The 17,718-nt window shown below is 57.0% G+C and overlaps 1 protein-coding gene across 3 annotated transcripts in view; it reads right to left on the bottom strand.

The window, feature by feature from the left end:
* The window catches only part of FBLN2 (fibulin 2), a 97,030-nt gene that overhangs the window by 39,737 nt on the left and 39,575 nt on the right, over nt 1-17,718 (bottom strand). For 2 of the 3 annotated variants that reach the window (XM_066241083.1, XM_066241085.1), the window contains exon 2: nt 2,455-3,860. In XM_066241083.1, the coding sequence (XP_066097180.1) occupies nt 2,455-3,805 (1,351 nt within the window). In that variant the 5' untranslated portion in view covers nt 3,806-3,860. The remainder of the gene's footprint in view (nt 1-2,454; nt 3,861-17,718) is intronic. The other variant, XM_066241084.1, reaches the window with a different exon arrangement.

Genomic DNA, 17,718 nt, shown 5'->3' with positions numbered 1-17,718 from the left:
CCGTCTGTGGCCTGGGACCAGGCCTCACACCTCGCTGACCTCAACGTGAGGAGACACTCACCCCCCTGGCTTGTGCAGGAAGGGGGCCGGGCACTGCTCTGGGCGGGGGCGCTCTGCGCCCCACCCCCTGGGAGCAGGCTGGCTGCAGAGCTGTAGGGGCTGGCGGAGCATCGGGCCTACAGCTCAGGAGGAGCCACAGGTTCACCCCGCACTGCGTGCGCACAGGCTTTGCCCACGGGGTGCCCAGCACTTGACAGATGGGAAAACGGGGCCCAGGCCAGTTAAGAGACTTGCCCAAGGCCACAAGGCTGTGACCAGCAGGGTGGGTCAATGGGAATGCTGCAGTTTCCCAGTCTCCTCATGCCCCCTCCTCCAAGCAGCCTTCCCAGATACCTTCCAAGCACTCTCCCTCACAGCCTCCAGCTGTGAACCAGGACCACCACAGGGGTCCACTCCTGCCTTCCCAGGGCCTGCCAGGACCTGCTCATTATTTATACCTAATGAATGTTACTAGAGTGAATGAGACTCTAGATAGACGAGACAGGTCCCTAGGGCACCCTCGGAGGGGAGACAGAAAGAAAATGGAGTTCGGGGAGGGGTGGTCGGACACACAGAGATTCAAGGAAGGCTTCCTAAAGGAGGTGCTATTTGTGCCCACTGGAAGCCGTGTAGACATGTGTGGAACAGAGGGGAGATACACTCATGGGATGGCAGGGGACTAGGGGGGAGAAGGGATGACTGACCGAGGGGCGGCCCAGAGCCCCGATGGCCACAGTCATTGCTTCACTCAGGATCTGCAGAGAGCCAGCGGTGGGCCAGGCCCTGCCGGAGATCGTGCACAGAAAAGACAATGTGGTGGCCCTTCCGCTCACAACAGTAACATTCTACTGGGAAAAACGGCAGCAAGGTTAGAGGAGGGTGTGGTGTTCTCTTAGCTGGGGGTCCAGGGAACAGAGAGCCAAAGGGAGAAGAGGCGTGAGCCCCACGGACACCTGGAAGAGCATTTCAGGAAGAGGGAGTGGCAGGTGCAAAGGCCCTGGAGCCACCAAGGTGCCTAGACAGGAGGCCAGGTGGTCTGGGCAGAGGGCTGCTATGTTCTGAGTGCTTAACCCTACCCCAACCTTGAGCATCTGGAGATGGGGCTTTCGGGAGGTGATCGGGCGACGGGTGGAGCCCTCATGTCAGAATTCGTGCCTTTCTAAGAAGAAACACCCAAGAGCCTGCTCTCCCTCTGGCGTTATCTCAGATGAGAGGCGCCCTCACCTGCTCTGCCCCGTGAGGAGGCAATGAGAAGCTGGCCATCCGCAGACCGGCAAGGGGCCCCTCACCAGATGCCCGAGCCTGAACTGGGATCCCAGCCCCTAGAGCTGTGAGAATCGCCCGTCTGTCACGGAAGCCACGCAGTCCGTGCTATTTCTACTACAGCAGCACAAACGGACTAAGACAGGGTGACGGAGACGAGGTCCGGGAAGCCCACAGAGGCCGGCTGTGTGGGGCCCGTGGTCCCAGAGGACTCCGGCCTCCACACTGAGCAGGTGGGAGCCACGGCGGGGTGCGGAGTCGGGGGGGGGGGGTGAGAACGGCTTGTGTGTCAGCAGGACCGGCTGGAAGAGGTGGCAGACCTCGTCCTGGAAAGAGCCCCCCGCCGGGGAGACCACATCCCCACGGCCGTCACCTCAGAGACCGAGGTCTCAGCTGTGCCCAGAGGCTGTGGCCAGGGAGAGTGCAAGAAGGCAGCTGCCCGAGGTCCAGAGACCCCCGCCTCCTGCTGGGGCACCGTGCACCCAGCCACCCCCGCCCCCCGCCCCCGAGCAGGAATGTCCTCTGGGGGACACCCCTCCCACCCCCAGCCCCGATGGCGGGGATGCCTCCTGGGCCCTTGGTCACAGTCACACCACGCACGTAGGTGAGCACCAACTGAGACCAGAACCTCGCCCCCACCCATCCGTTCCACCCCAGGGGCCGATAAGCCAGAAAGAAGCCGTGTGTACGAGGCTCCTGCCCTGCCATGGAGGACCCCAGACCCGGCTCCCCGGCCCAGGCAGCTGTGCAGACACCGGGGTAGGGAGGGGTCCCTTCCTCCTCCCACTGAGTGCCCCCAGACCCGGCTCCCCGGCCCAGGCAGCTGTGCAGACACCCGGGGCAGGGAGGGGCCCCTTCCTCCTCCCACTGAGTGCCCCCAGACCCGGCTCCCCGGCCCAGGCAGCTGTGCAGACACCCGGGGCAGGGAGGGGTCCCTTCCTCCTCCCACTGAGTGCCCCCAGACCCGGCTCCCCGGCCCAGGCAGCTGTGCAGACACCCGGGGCAGGGAGGGGTCCCTTCCTCCTCCCACTGAATGCCCCCAGACCCGGCTCCCCGGCCCAGGCAGCTGTGCAGACACCCGGGGCAGGGAGGGGCCCGGGTCGCCCTCCTCCCACTGAGTGCCCCCATGCAGGAAGTAAGAGAGGGACTCACCTTCAGGCTCACCTCTGGGGACAGAGTGCACAGAGTTGGGGTCAGTGTCCTCCTCGGGCCGAAGACGGGACAGAACCGGCGGCTGCCTGGGGGCTTCCTGGACGGGCAGGATCCGGGGGGCCTCGTAGTGGGGTGGGGGCAGGGTGGCCTGGCTGCTGGGCTTCGTGGGGTCTCCAGGAGAACTCGACGTGGCCTGAGACTGAAGGACACTGGCCATGCTTGACCCCGGCACGGGGCCGGCTCCTACCTGCCCAGCGCTTTGGATGGTGGCCTCGGAGTCCGGGATGAGGTTCTCTTCCGGCCCTGCTCTGCTCTCGGCCCCCTCCTCCTGGACAGGGAGACTGGGCCTGGCCAGGCCCGTGCTGGGCGGCCCGTCGAGTGCCCTGAGGCCCCCGGCTGACAGGGGCTCCCTGAGATCCTCTTCCTCCCTGTCCCCCCGCCCTCCGCCCTGGCCGTCCTCGGTCACTCTCCTGGCTTTGGCCTGCACTGGGGCTGGCGGACCCAGGGCTGCAGCTGCTGTTGGCCGGAGGAGGGCGGCCAGCCAGGGGGTGGCCTGCACGGCGGACAGCAGCTGACCTCGGCCGCCCACAGTGGCTGGGCCGCCGGTGGGCGCCTGACGCTCACCCCCCAGAGCCGTGGCCGCCTCCGCCTCCGCCTCCGCCTCCGCCGCCGCCTCCGCCTCCGCCGCCGCCTCCGCCGCCGCCTCCGCCACCTCCTGGTCGTAGCTGTACGGGTCCTCGTAGTGCCGCTCCGGGTCGGCCTCCTCGGCCTCCGAGAAGTTCCCGGCGGCGGCCGTGGGCAGGGCCTCGGCGTCTTCGCGGCAGCTGGGGACCCGGTAGCAGATGAGCTCGCCCCCGGTGTCGGGACAGTGGCAGGCCCGGCACGGCGGCAGGTGGACGGTGTGGCCGGCGGCGTACTTGCGGCCACTGTGGACGCAGCCCACCTGGCCGCACTGCGGGCAGCTGTCCGCGGCCACCACAGCCTCGATGCAGTTGGGCGGGAGCTCAGGGCACGGCATGAACTGGCAGCTGATCTTGCCGCCGCCGGGCGGGCAGGAGCACTCGGTGCTGCCGAAGTCCACGAAGTAGGACCGGCCGGCGGGCACGCGGCCGCGCACGAAGCCGCCCTGCAGGCAGTCGTAGTACTGGTAGCCCTCGCAGGCGCAGCCACGCTGCACGCAGGAGGCGCAACACGCGCCCGGCTCCAGCGCCTCCTCGATGCAGTTCTCCAGCGGCGGGCACTCCACGCCCGTGCAGTCCTGCCGGGGCACGGCCGCGCCCCTGCGCGCACCCAGCGCCACGGCCAGGGCCAGGGCCAGCCAGGCCCCCACGGGCTCCCCGAGCAGCACCATGTCCCACGGCCAGCCAGGGGCCGCCTGGAGCCAAAGGTCCCTCTCCTGCGAGGCCCTGGTGTGGGGGGGAGGACACTGTCAGCACCGTACAGGCCACACGTGAGAACACACGCAACCCCTGCCCAGTACACATGCCCACACGTGCACATGGCTGCACCCGGCCTCAGCCTTCCACATGCACACCTGTGCACCTCTCCATGTCCCCATGCACACACTCCTGGTCATGTGCGTTTGGGTGTGCTTTACCACACGTGTGAACATCACGGATGGGAGCGTCCACTCAGGCACCAGAATCACCACTGTCCACAGTGCATCACGCCCCACTCATGGTGCTGACCACACACCCCCCGCTGCCCTCACACACACCCTCACACTCACACACACCCTCACACTCACACACACACACCCTCACACACACACACCCTCACTCACACACACCCTCACACTCACACACACCCTCACTCACACACACACCCTCACACACACACCCTCACTCGCACACACACCCTCACACCCTCACACTCACACACACCCTCACTCACACACACCCTCACACACACACACAGCCTCACACTCACACACACCCTCACTCACACACACACCCTCACCTCACACACACACCCTCACACTCACACACACCCTCACTCGCACACACACCCTCACACCCTCACACCCACACACACCCTCACTCACACACACACCCTCACACACACACAGCCTCACACTCACACACACCCTCACTCACACACACCCTCACTCACACACACACCCTCACACTCACACACACATACCCTCACTCACACACACCCTCACTCACACACACCCTCACTCACACACACACCCTCACTCACACACCCTCACTCACACACACCCTCACTCACACACACACCCTCACTCACACACACCCTCACACACACACCCTCACTCACACACACCCTCACACACACACCCTCACACACACACACACCCTCACACTCACACACACCCTCACTCGCACACACCCTCACATACACCCTCACACACACACACCCTCACACACACACATCCACCAGGCACAAGTCCAGCAGTCTGGGCACCAGGGTCTCTCACGGCCTCCATGACAGGCGCCAGGCGCCCACAGCTGCTGACAGCCGGCCCCGATCCTCAGTCACACACACAGCCACACTCACCGTCTCATCCACAGCCCCCGCGGGCCAGGACATCACGGGGTTTCCCACACACACACATTCATGTACACCTAAGCACCAACAGATTTCTCTCCCCAAACGCTGCTCAACCCCCAGCCATCCGCCCAGAGGCCTGTGACTGACAGCCAGAGCATCTGGTAGGGTGGACACTGGGCAGCGGCAGGCCCCCTTCCAGGTCCGGACACAGTCAGGCAGCCCCTGCCACATGCCTCTGCAGACCCCGGGCTCAGGAACACCCTTCCCCCGAGATACCCCTTTGGGGTACAAGTTTAGCCACAGGGGACACCCCTACCAGCCTCCTCAGCTGCCCTGGCAAAGGTTAACCACCATTTCCACAATTATCCTGGACACCTGCTGCCCCTCACCCTGCCCACCCCTGCACCTCTCAGTCCTGTCCACTCTCTCCCACGGACAGTCCACTTTCTCCCACGGGCATCCCTGCACCTCTCGGTCCTGTCCACTCTCTCCCACGGGCATCCCTGCATCTCTCAGTCCTGTCCACTCTCTCCCACGGACAGTCCACTCTCTCCCACGGGCATCCCTGCACCTCTCGGTCCTGTCCACTCTCTCCCACGGGCATCCTTGCACCTCTCAGTCCTGTCCACTCTCTCCCACGGGCATCCCTGCACCTCTCGGTCCTGTCCACTCTCTCCCACGGGCATCCCTGCACCTCTCAGTCCCGTCCACTCTCTCCCACGGGCGGCCCTGCACCTCTCGGTCCTGTCCACTCTCTCCCACGGGCATCCCTGCACCTCTCGGTCCTGTCCACTCTCTCCCACGGGCACCCCTGCACCTCTCGGTCCTGTCCACTCTCTCCCACGGGCGGCCCTGCACCTCTCGGTCCTGTCCACTCTCTCCCACGGGCATCCCTGCACCTCTCGGTCCTGTCCACTCTCTCCCACGGGCGGCCCTGCACCTCTCGGTCCTGTCCACTCTCTCCCACGGGCATCCCTGCACCTCTCAGTCCTGTCCACTCTCTCCCACAGACAGTCCACTCTCTCCCACGGGCATCCCTGCACCTCTCGGTCCTGTCCACTCTCTCCCACGGGCATCCCTGCACCTCTCGGTCCTGTCCACTCTCTCCCACGGGCATCCCTGCACCTCTCGGTCCTGTTCACTCTCTCCCACGGGCGGCCCTGCACCTCTCAGTCCTGTCCACTCTCTCCCACGGGCATCCCTGCACCTCTCGGTCCTGTCCACTCTCTCCCACGGGCGGCCCTGCACCTCTCAGTCCTGTCCACTCTCTCCCACAGGCGGCCCTGCCCCTCTCAGTCCTGTCCACTCTCTCCCACGGGCATCCCTGCACCTCTCGGTCCTGTCCACTCTCTCCCACGGGCGGCCCTGCACCTCTCGGTCCTGTCCACTCTCTCCCACGGGCATCCCTGCACCTCTCAGTCCTGTCCACTCTCTCCCACGGGCATCCCTGCACCTCTCAGTCCTGTCCACTCTCTCCCACGGGCATCCCTGCACCTCTCAGTCCTGTCCACTCTCTCCCACGGGCGGCCCTGCACCTCTCGGTCCTGTCCACTCTCTCCCACGGGCATCCCTGCACCTCTCGGTCCTGTCCACTCTCTCCCACGGGCACCCCTGCACCTCTCGGTCCTGTCCACTCTCTCCCACGGGCGGCCCTGCACCTCTCGGTCCTGTCCACTCTCTCCCACGGGCATCCCTGCACCTCTCGGTCCTGTCCACTCTCTCCCACGGGCGGCCCTGCACCTCTCGGTCCTGTCCACTCTCTCCCACGGGCATCCCTGCACCTCTCAGTCCTGTCCACTCTCTCCCACAGACAGTCCACTCTCTCCCACGGGCATCCCTGCACCTCTCGGTCCTGTCCACTCTCTCCCACGGGCATCCCTGCACCTCTCAGTCCTGTCCACTCTCTCCCACGGGCATCCCTGCACCTCTCGGTCCTGTTCACTCTCTCCCACGGGCGGCCCTGCACCTCTCAGTCCTGTCCACTCTCTCCCACGGGCATCCCTGCACCTCTCGGTCCTGTCCACTCTCTCCCACGGGCGGCCCTGCACCTCTCAGTCCTGTCCACTCTCTCCCACAGGCGGCCCTGCCCCTCTCGGTCCTGTCCACTCTCTCCCACGGGCATCCCTGCACCTCTCGGTCCTGTCCACTCTCTCCCACGGGCGGCCCTGCACCTCTCGGTCATGTCCACTCTCTCCCACGGGCATCCCTGCACCTCTCGGTCCTGTCCACTCTCTCCCACGGGCGGCCCTGCACCTCTCGGTCCTGTCCACTCTCTCCCACGGGCATCCCTGCACCTCTCGGTACTGTCCACTCTCTCCCACGGGTGGCCCTGCACCTCTCAGTCCTGTCCACTCTCTCCCACAGGCGGCCCTGCCCCTCTCAGTCCTGTCCACTCTCTCCCACGGGCATCCCTGCACCTCTCAGTCCTGTCCACTCTCTCCCACGGGTGGCCCTGCACCTCTCAGTCCTGTCCACTCTCTCCCACGGGCATCCCTGCACCTCTCAGTCCTGTCCACTCTCTCCCACGGGCATCCCTGCACCTCTCAGTCCTGTCCACTCTCTCCCACGGGTGGCCCTGCACCTCTCAGTCCTGTCCACTCTCTCCCACGGGCATCCCTGCACCTCTCAGTCCTGTCCACTCTCTCCCACGGGCGGCCCTGCACCTCTCAGTCCTGTCCACTCTCTCCCACGGGCATCCCTGCACCTCTCAGTCCTGTCCACTCTCTCCCACGGGTGGCCCTGCACCTCTCAGTCCTGTCCACTCTCTCCCACGGGCATCCCTGCACCTCTCAGTCCTGTCCACTCTCTCCCACGGGCGGCCCTGCCCCTCTCAGTCCTGTCCACTCTCTCCCACGGGCATCCCTGCACCTCTCGGTCCTGTCCACTCTCTCCTGTCCACTCTCTCCAGGGCAGCCCTGCACTCTCTCTGCCCCCCTCTCTCCAGTCACGGCACCCTGCAGTTCCCAGCTCCACGCTGCCCTTTCCTCGCAAAGCCAGGGGGATCTCAGAGCAGCTGACCAGGCCAACCAGAGGTCCGAGACCACGCCTGTGTGAGGTCCCCAGCCAGGAGCTCCACACAGACACCCCCGGGAGCCGCTGACCCCCCCCCCTTGAAGGCCCTCATATGACAGTCTCTCAGCGCCCTCCCTCCCCAGCCCCCTCCCCAGCCCCTCCCCGCCATCCCTGCAGGCCACAAAACGCCCCCTTCCCACCACGCCCCACCATCCCCTACTGCCACCCTTGCAAAAGCCACCGTCCCCACAGCCCTCCGTGGGCCGGGGGCTGGGCTGCCCCTACCAGGGCATATGCTCCCGTCCTCAGATGACGGCCCCTTCTCCACACACGCCCAGCCCGCAACCCTGGAACACTTTTACAGTCACTTTGATAAAAATTGTCTGATTTTTGCCCGGCCAGGTGGCTCAGCGGTGAGAGTGTTGCCCTGACCCGCCAAGGTTGTGGGTTTGATCCCCAGTCAGGGCACAGACAGGAGTCCACCAGTGAACGCACAAGTGAGCGGAACAGATCAATGGTTCTCTTGCTTCCTCTCTTCCTTTCCCTCTCTCCAAAAAGTGAATAAGTAAATAACCCACATAAAAAACAATGAAATTGTTAGATTTCTTTAAAAAGGGACAAAATGACAATGTATTAGTATTTCAAGTGTTTCTAATTTCAAAACTAAACATAACAGTGAGAACGTCTTACGAGTTCCTGACGGAGGAGAGAAAGAGCAGAGCGCAGAGCCGCGCTGTCTCCAGAGGAGGCTACCGAGAGCCGCTGCCGTGGCCCAGCCGAGCTGCGGGCACAGGACCCGTGTCTGGCCGGGGAGGGGCAGAGCCACCACCGCTCAGTGTCCAGCACCGCAGAGAAAGGGGTCTGCCTCTGCCAGCACTTGGCCAGCATTGCGAGCAGGTCCTCGGTGCCAGGCCCCTCTCAGAGCAGAGGGTTAGCAGTCAACCGGACAGGCCGCACGGCCATTCTTCCAGCACTGACCTCTGCGGTGGGAGGCCAGTCACAGACCCATAGTGATTCAGGCCCTGGCCGGTTGGCTCAGTGGTAGAACGTCAGCCCGGCATGTGGATGTCCTGGGTTCAATTCCCAGTCAGGGCGCACAGGAGAAGTGCCCATCTGCCCATCTGCTTCTCCACTCCTCCCCCTCTCACTTCTCTCTCTCTCTCTCTCTCTCTCTCCCCCTTTCTCTCTCTCTCTCTTTCCTCCTGCAGCCAAGGCTCCATTGGAGCGAGCTGGCCTAGGCACTGAGGATGGCTCCATGGCCTCTGCCTCAGGCACTAAGAAGAGTTTGGTTGCTGAGCAACGGAGCAACACCTCAGATGGGCAGAGCATCGCCTCCTGGTGGGCATGCCGGGCGGATCCGGGTAGGGGCACATGCAGGAGTCTGTCTGTCTGCCTCCCCTCCTCACTGAATAATAATAATAATAATAATAATAAAAACAGCGATTCAGTGGGTGTCTGACTGGAACTAAGTACAATGAGGAAGTGAATGAAAGCAGGGAAGAGAACAGGAAGTGACAGGGGGAAAGTGTGGAAGAGCCAACTCTAGCCAAGATGGCCAAGCAAGGCTTCTCCGAGGAAGTAGTGTTTGAGCCGAGAGCTGAGGGAAAGAATGGAGACAGCCACATGAATATCAAGAGGCAAAGTACATCAGGCAGGAGGTACAGCAGGTGCAAAGGGCCTGCGGCAGGACCAGGGGAGGGAGCTAAGGGCTAGCAGAAGGCCACCACTGCTTAGCAAATGAGCAAGGGCGAGTGTGATGACAGCCACAGCGATTGGGCCTCTGGCTACAGTACAGGCTGCCAGAAGGAAGGCCACTGTGTAGACAGCAGGGTAGCCAGGCCAGGGCAGAGAGGCCAGGGAGGCAAGTGACAGGGGGCGGGGAGAACAGTGGACAGGGCCGTCGACAGGACCTGCTGCCAGACTGCGAGGGTGGAACAGGAGTCCAGGAAGAGCCCAGGTTCTGGCAGAAGCACCCAGAAGGCTGGGGCTGCCCCTTCCTGGGGCAGGGAAGGCAGAGGAAGGAGGGCCGTGGACCCACAGGGGGACATGCAGCCCAATCTGGGCTGTACTGAGCTTCAGAGGCCCCGGGATCAGCCAAGTGAGATGGTAAGAACGTCTCTGGGATGAGGAGTCTGCCCGGGCCAGGGGCACGGGGGAGTCACTGGTTTCCAAGGGGTGACACGCACAGACCCCCAAGCTGAGAAACCACTGCAGGAGGGTGGAGGGCTCCATAAAGCCAGTCTGATTAGGAATCGGTCACCGGGATGGCCGAGGCCAGCAGAGTCCGGGAGGTGACGCTCCACATGGAGATGGGGTGGGCGGCAGGAAGGCCCTCGAGTCAACGTGTAACGTGTCATTCGAGAAGAGAAACATTTGCAGAGGAAGACCTAACCCCTCCCCCCACCCTCCACCTGCTTTGCCATTCATCACTCACTCACTCACTCACAGGACCAGCACCTTCTAAGAGGGAACGTCCCCCCACCCCGAGGTGGCAGGCTCCCCCCGGGACCCCTCCGCACCCCTCCCACCCCGAGGTGGTGGGCTCCCCCCGGGGCCCCTCCGCACCCCACCCACCCCCCACCCCGAGGCGGCGGGCTCCCCCCGGGGCCCCTCCGCACCCCATCCACCCCGCTGTGCATCCTCCTACAAGTCAGTCCCCTAGTTCTGCTCTGCTCACCCTCCTGGCCCCCACTGTGGCCTGGCCCTTGGACCCCACAGCCCCAGCATGATGTCCTGCCCGCACCCAGATGATTCCGTATCTCAGTTCACCCATCACCCCCACTGCAGAACCAGAGGGACGATTAAAAAAAAAAAAAGGGGGCCCTGACTTTGTGTACTTCTTGTTTGCTGTGCACACCTAAGTGAGGCTCTTGCCCTCTCTGAGTCTCGGCTCTGAGCCTGTGTACTGTGAAGGGGCTTGACCATACCTTCAGTCACGGCCAGGGGTCTGCAGACACGATCTAGCCCATGACGGCATTTGTTTGTCCCACACGGTGCGTTTTTGGTTTTCAATTAGTTACCAGTATTTACAAATTGGAAATGTTTGGGTGAAAATTCAGACTTCCAACTCTTGAAAACCACTGAGCCCCGGCCACCCTAAGGTGTCACACGGGGCTCATAGTTCTCCACAAGCCTATACGACCCTCCCCTCACACGCCTGTGGCTGGGTATGCTTGAACTCGGGGTCTCCCCAGGCTCACCTCTGAACTAGAAACCCCATGGTCATTCCCCCTGCAGCCTCTCCCTGGGAGAGTGGAGGTCTGGGCCCCTGCATGCTGCTCAGAGCCCCCCTGGTGCTATCTGAAGGCTGTGTGCCCATCCATAACGAGACAGGACTGGCTGGGGTATCTGGAGGTGGCCCAGGGTGGGGGGCAGGGGCCGGGCCTCAGGGGTGGCTCTCCTAGAGAAGTGTCAGCCTCCAGGGCCCTGATCCATCACTGTAGCGCTCTGCACGGCTTGTGCGCCCATGGCTATGTATGTATGTATGTGGGGGGGAGGGGGTCACAGGACCCGAGAGGCAAAGCCAAGCCCCCACAGGCTCTGCCCTATACCACACCCCGAAAAGCTAGGAAGCTAGGTAATGCATCCACATTAATAACAACATGATTATCACTCAAGATGATGATCACTAGAATGCCAACTGACATAGTGACCACTGGAGTGGACGCTCTGGACAGTAGCACATGTGCAACTAGGAGCCGAGTGTGATGCTGAGTTTTCATGCCTAAGACCTCTGCACCAGGTCCACACACCCACGGTGCGGGCTCAGCGGGCATCTGTCCAGTGGGAGAAGGGGACAGGGCAGACCCGCTCCCCGCCCTTCCCCACACCCTGCTCTGCACTGAGGAGGCTGACCTCCACAGAACGTGTCCCCAGATGCCCGCACCCTCCGATGGCCGCTCTAACAGCAGGCGGGGGGTGGGAGAGGGAGGCCAGAGGGTTTCATTTCCCACCCCACCCCCTCCCTCCTGCTCCACAGCCGCAGCTCCTGCTCCTGACCCTGCTGGGCTCCGAGACCTGCCCTTCCCCCGCCCCTGCAGGCCCAGGGTGCTGAGCCCCCCTCCCATTGCTACTCCAAGAGCCGGCCACCCCTTGCAGATCCCCCCAACCCTGCGCATGCCTGTCCTAGGTCTCCTCATCCGGCGGGACCCTGAGAAAGAAGGTATCTACCGAGAAGGGCTGCTGGTGGCCTCACCGGGCTCAAGTGTTTTAAACGACAGCCTAACGCAGGGGCCTCGCACAGGGGCCTCGCACACAATCCGCGCTCCGGGGAGAAGCCCGCACTGGACCACCTGCCTGCACTGTGCTCCTGCCCTCTGAGCCGGCCCTTATAAAGGAGTTCCTAGAATTGTATTTCAACCAATAGGACCAAGGCTTTCCTCGTCCAATCAGAGCTCGATCCTCATTGGCATTTTCACCAACCAATACCAATCAAAATGCAAGGATGTGGAGCCCTCATTTGCATGAGGACGGACCAATCAGGAACCAGGGTGGGGACTTCTGTCTATCCAGGCCAGCTCCCAAGACTGACAATTGCACCTTCCCGATGACCTGGAGCAGAGGCACAGACCCTCGTGGGGAAGAGGGGGACTGCTTCCCGAATAGGGGGCCTCCCCCAGGGCTCCGCAGCCACACTGCCACCTCACGGAGCTATACCGCTGCTGAGCTGTCCTCACCGCTGAGCTGTTTGCACTGAATTAAGTTCTTTCTTCACCGCACTCTGAATCAGGGATTCCTGTTGCCACTAAATTGGCACCAAATACCATTGCCATTGACCATTGGTTGACACCCGTGAGGGGACTTCATTTCCTGCTGGGACCCTGACAGGCACACCCCCAGGAGGACCCTGCAGAACTCGAAGCCGGTGACTTCGTGTACACAGAGTGGCAAGGGTGGACGTTAACAGAGGACACTGAGTAGGTCGAGGTAAGACACAGAACAAGAAGGGCCCGACACCAGTCACCGCGATTACAAAGGCAGGCACCCAAGGAAAAGCCAGCCAACAGCTCTGCACAGAACAGAACTGGACCTCTGCCTGCAGTAGGGGAGGGGACGGCGTGAGGGTGGAAAGAGTGGGACAAACTGACCAATAAGATAAGAGGGTGCCCTGCAGAGACCAAGACAATGGTGTGTTACCAGTTCAGGAGCGTAGTCAGCTCAACTCTCAGCTTCTAAGATCTTGCTGGAGAAACCCAAAGAATCCCATGCTGGGCCCCTATCCAAGCAGGAACCCCGAAAGCCTGGGGGGGCCAGGCCCTGCATCGAGGGCAGTGTGACCACACCCAGCCAATCCACAGACCTTACCTGCTGCTTTGCCGCGACTGGCTGAGGGGCGGGGCAGACATCGCACCCAAGCAGTGAGACTTGGGACCTGTGACGCTCCTCCCACGGACCTGCATGAGGCGTGTCAGAGCCCCTCCACAGCCCGGCAGCCTGTACCTGGGTCTCCACAAGCACTGAGCCACCTGGGAAGATGGAGGACCGCCCTGCGGGAGACACGTGCAGGCGTGTTCCTCTCGGTCACTGCACTGGGCACGTGTGTGAGCCTCCTTGGAGTCCCTCTCTGGGAGGAGGCAGGTGTCCCCCCAGGGTCCCCAGCTGAAGCCACGGAGAGCTGAAAGAGCCTGGCCCAGCCCTGCCTACACCCTGAACAGCCTCCGAGGGTGGGGGTGGTTGCTTACGCACTGACGCATGACCTGAACCACTGGGACCAAAACCAGAAATTGCACGCATTGACTGCAGAGGTGGGACACTTCTACAGGACAGGCGTCTGCCCCTCAGCGCCCAGGGGTGGTGGGAGGGACTGCTGTAAATTAAACAGGTCTGGGGTATAGTACGCCCCCCTGCACAGGCGGGATGCCGGAGGGGATGTAGCATGAAGGAAGAAACCACCCGTGAGGGACAGCAGGGCTCCCGAGGGACTCCAAGGATGGACTGAGCACCAAACAGGAACAGCCGACCGCTCTGAGGTGTGAAGGCTGGCCGACCCCGGCATTCTTACAAGATGACTATTTTTTAAAATTAATTTTAATGGGGTGACATTGATAAAATTGTCTTCCGTCACCTTCTAACTGGTTTTCTTTGTGCCCCTCCCCTCCCCCAACCCCCTTCCTCTCCTCCCCCCCCCACCCTGTAACCCCAACACTGCTGTCCATGTCTCTGAGTCTCATTTTTATGCCCCACCTATGTATGGGATCATATAGTTCTTAGTTTTTTCTGATTTACTTATTTCGCTCAATATAATGTTATCAAGGTCCATCCATGTTATTGTAAAAGATCCGATGTCATCATTTCTTATGGCTGAGTAATATTCCATAGTATATATATACCAAACTTTTTAATCCACTCGTCCTCTGATGGACACTTGGGCTGTTTCCAGATCTTTGCTATTGTGAACAATGCTGCCATAAACATGGGGGTGCATTTCTTCTTTTCAAACAGTGCTATGGTGTTCTTGGGGTATATTCCTAAAAGTGCTATAGCTGGGTCAAAAGGCAGTTCGATTTTTAATTTCTTGAGGAATCTCCATACTGTTTTCCACAGTGGCTGTACCAGTCTGCATTCCCTCCAGCAGTGCAGGAGGGTTCCCTTTTCTCCACATCCTCGCCAGAACTTATTGTGTTGTTTTATTGATGAGCGCCATTCTGACTGGTATGAGGTGATATCTCATTGTGGTTTTAATTTGCATTTCTCTAATGATTAGTGATGTTGAGCATTTTTTCATATGCCTATTGGCCATCTGTATGTCCTCTTTGGAGAAGTGTCTATTTCTTTTGTGCATTTTTGGATTGGATTATCTGTCTTTCTGGTATTGAGTTTTACAAGTTCTTTATAAATTTTGGTTATTAACCCCTTATCAGACGCATTGTCAAATATATTCTCCCATTGTGTAGTTTGTCTTTTTATTCTGTTCTTATTGTCTTAGCTGTGCAAAAGCTTTTTAGTTTGATAAAGTCCCATTTGATTATCCTGTCTTTTGTTTCACTTGCCTGTGGAGACAAATCGGTAAATATATTGCTGCGACAGATGTCAGAGAGCTTACTGCCTGTTTTCTTCTAAGATGCTTATGGTTTTACAGCTTACATTTAAGTCTTTTATCCATTTTGAGTTTATTTTTGTGAATGGTGTAAGTTGGTGGTCTAGTTTCATTTTTTTGCAGGTAGCTGTCCAATTTTCCCAACACAATTTGTTGAAGAGGCTGTCTTTACTCCAATGTATGCTCTAATCTCCTTTGTCAAATATCATCTGTTGATAAAAGTGTGGGTTTATTTCTGGGTTCTCAATTCTGTTCCATTGATCTATATGCCTGTTCTTATGCCAGTACCAGGCTGTTTTGAGTACAATGGCTTTATAATATAACTTGATATCCGGAAGGGTGATACCTCCCGCTTTATTCTTCCTTTTCAAGATTGCTGAGGCTATTCGTGTTCTCTTTTGGTTCCATATAAATTTTTGGAATATGTGTTCTATATCTTTGAAGTAAGTCATTGGTATTTTAATCGGTATTGTATTGAATTTCTAAATTGTTTTGGGTAATATAGACATTTTAATGATGTTTATTCTTCCTAACCATGAGCACGGTATATGCCTCCACTTGTTTGTATCTTCCCTGATTTCTTTTATCAATGTTTTATAATTTTCCGAGTACAAGTCTTTAATCTTCCTGGTTAAATTTATTCCTAGGTACTTTATTTTTTTGGTTGCAATGGTAAAGGGGATTGCTTCCTTAATTTCTCTTTCTGACAGTTCATTGTTACTGTATAAAAATGCCTCTGATTTCTGAGTATTGATTTTATATCGTGCCCCCTTGCTGAATTCATTTATCAGGTCTAGTAGTTTTTTGACTGCGACTTTAGGATTTTCTATATACAATATCATATCATCTGCAAATTATGATAGTTTTACTTCTTCTTTTCCAATTTGGATGCCTTTTATTCTTTTTTCTTGTCTGATTGCTGTGGCTAGGACTTCCAGAACTATGTTGAATAAGAGTGGTGAAAGGGAGCACCCCTGTCTTGTTCCTGATCTTAAGAGGATTGCTTTTAATTTTCGCCCATTGAGTATGATGTTGGCTGTGGGTTTGTCATAGATGGCCTTTATCATGTTGAGGTATGTTCCCTGTATTCCCACTTTGCTGAGAGTTTTGATCATGAATGGGTGCTAGATTTTATCAAATGCTTTTTCTGCATCTATTGAAATTATCATGTGGTTTCTCTCCTTCCTTTTGTTTATGTGATGAATCACATTGATTGATTTGCAAATATTGTACCAGCCTTGCCTCCCCAGAATAAATCCCACTTGATTATGGTGTATGATTTTTTTCATATATTGCTGGATCCGGTTTGCTAATATTTTGTTGAGGATTTTTGCATCTAAATTCATCAGGGATATTGGCTTATAATTTTCTTTTTCTGTGTTGTCTTTGCCTGGTTTTGGGATCAGAATTATGCTCGCCTCATAAAAGGAGCTTGGAAGTCTTCCTTCCCCTTGAATTTTTTGAAATAGCTTGAGAAGGATAGGAGTTAGTTCTTCTTTGAATATTTGGTAGAATTCACTTGTGAAGTCATCAGGCCCAAGACTTTTCTTTTTTGGGAGTTTTTTGATAACTGTTTCAATCTCATTTGTTGTAATTGTTCTGTTTAGGTTTTCTGATTCTTCCAGATTAATTTTTTGGAAGATTATATGTTTCAAGGAATTTGTCCATTTCATCTAGGTTGTCTAGTGTTTTGGTGTACAGTTCTTTGTAGTATTTTCTTACAATATTTTGTATTTCTGTTGTGTCCGTTGTTATTTCTCCACTCTTGTTTCTAATTTTATTTATTTGAGTCCTCTCTCTTTTTTTCTTGGTGAGTCTGGTTAAAAGTTCATCAATCTTGTTTACCTTTTCAAAGAACCAACTCCTGGTTTCATTGATCCTCTGTATTATTCTATTAGCCTCTATGTCATTTATTTCTGCTCTGATCTTTATTATTTCCTTCCTTCTACTAGCTCTGGGCTTTACTAGCTGTCCTTTTTCTAGTTCTTTTAGATGTAGGGTCAAGTTGTTTATTTGAGCTTTTTCTAGCTTCTTGAGGTATGCCTGTAATGCTATAAACTTCCCTCTCAGGACTGCTTTTGCTGTGTCCCATAAATTTTGAGTTGATGTATGCTCATTATCGTTTGTTTCTAGGAATTTTTTAATTTCTTCTTTGATTTCATTGATTACCCATTCGTTATTTAATAACATGCTATTTAGTTTCCAAGTGTTTGAGTATTTTTCAGTTTTTCTGTTGTGGTTGATTTCTAGTTTAATGCCATTGTGATCAGAGAAAGTGCTCAATATGATTTCAATCTTCTTAAATTTGTTGAGACCGCTTTTGTGCCCTAACATGTGGTCTATTCTAGAGAATGTACCATGAGCACTTGAAAAGAATGAATATTCTGCTGTTTTAGGATGAAAGGTTCTGAAGATATCTATTAAATCGAGTTGATCTAATATGACCTTTAAGTCTGCTGTTTCTTTGTTAATTTTCTTTCTTGAGGATCTATCTAATGATGTTAATGGGGTATTGAAATCCCCTACTATTATAGTATTGCTGTTGATCTCGCCCTTTAAATCCATCAAGGTCTGCTTTATCTATTTAGGTGCTCCTATATTAGGTGTGTAGATATTTATAATGGTTATATCTTCCTTTTGTAATTCTCCCTTTATCATTATGTAGTGACCTTCTTTATCTCTAACTATAGTCTTTGTTTTAA

Source organism: Saccopteryx bilineata, chromosome 8, assembly GCF_036850765.1.
Source record: "Saccopteryx bilineata isolate mSacBil1 chromosome 8, mSacBil1_pri_phased_curated, whole genome shotgun sequence".
NCBI lineage: Eukaryota > Metazoa > Chordata > Mammalia > Chiroptera > Emballonuridae > Saccopteryx > Saccopteryx bilineata.
The sequence above is the reverse complement of the archived record's forward strand: the minus strand, read 5'-3'. Positions and strand labels throughout refer to the sequence as shown.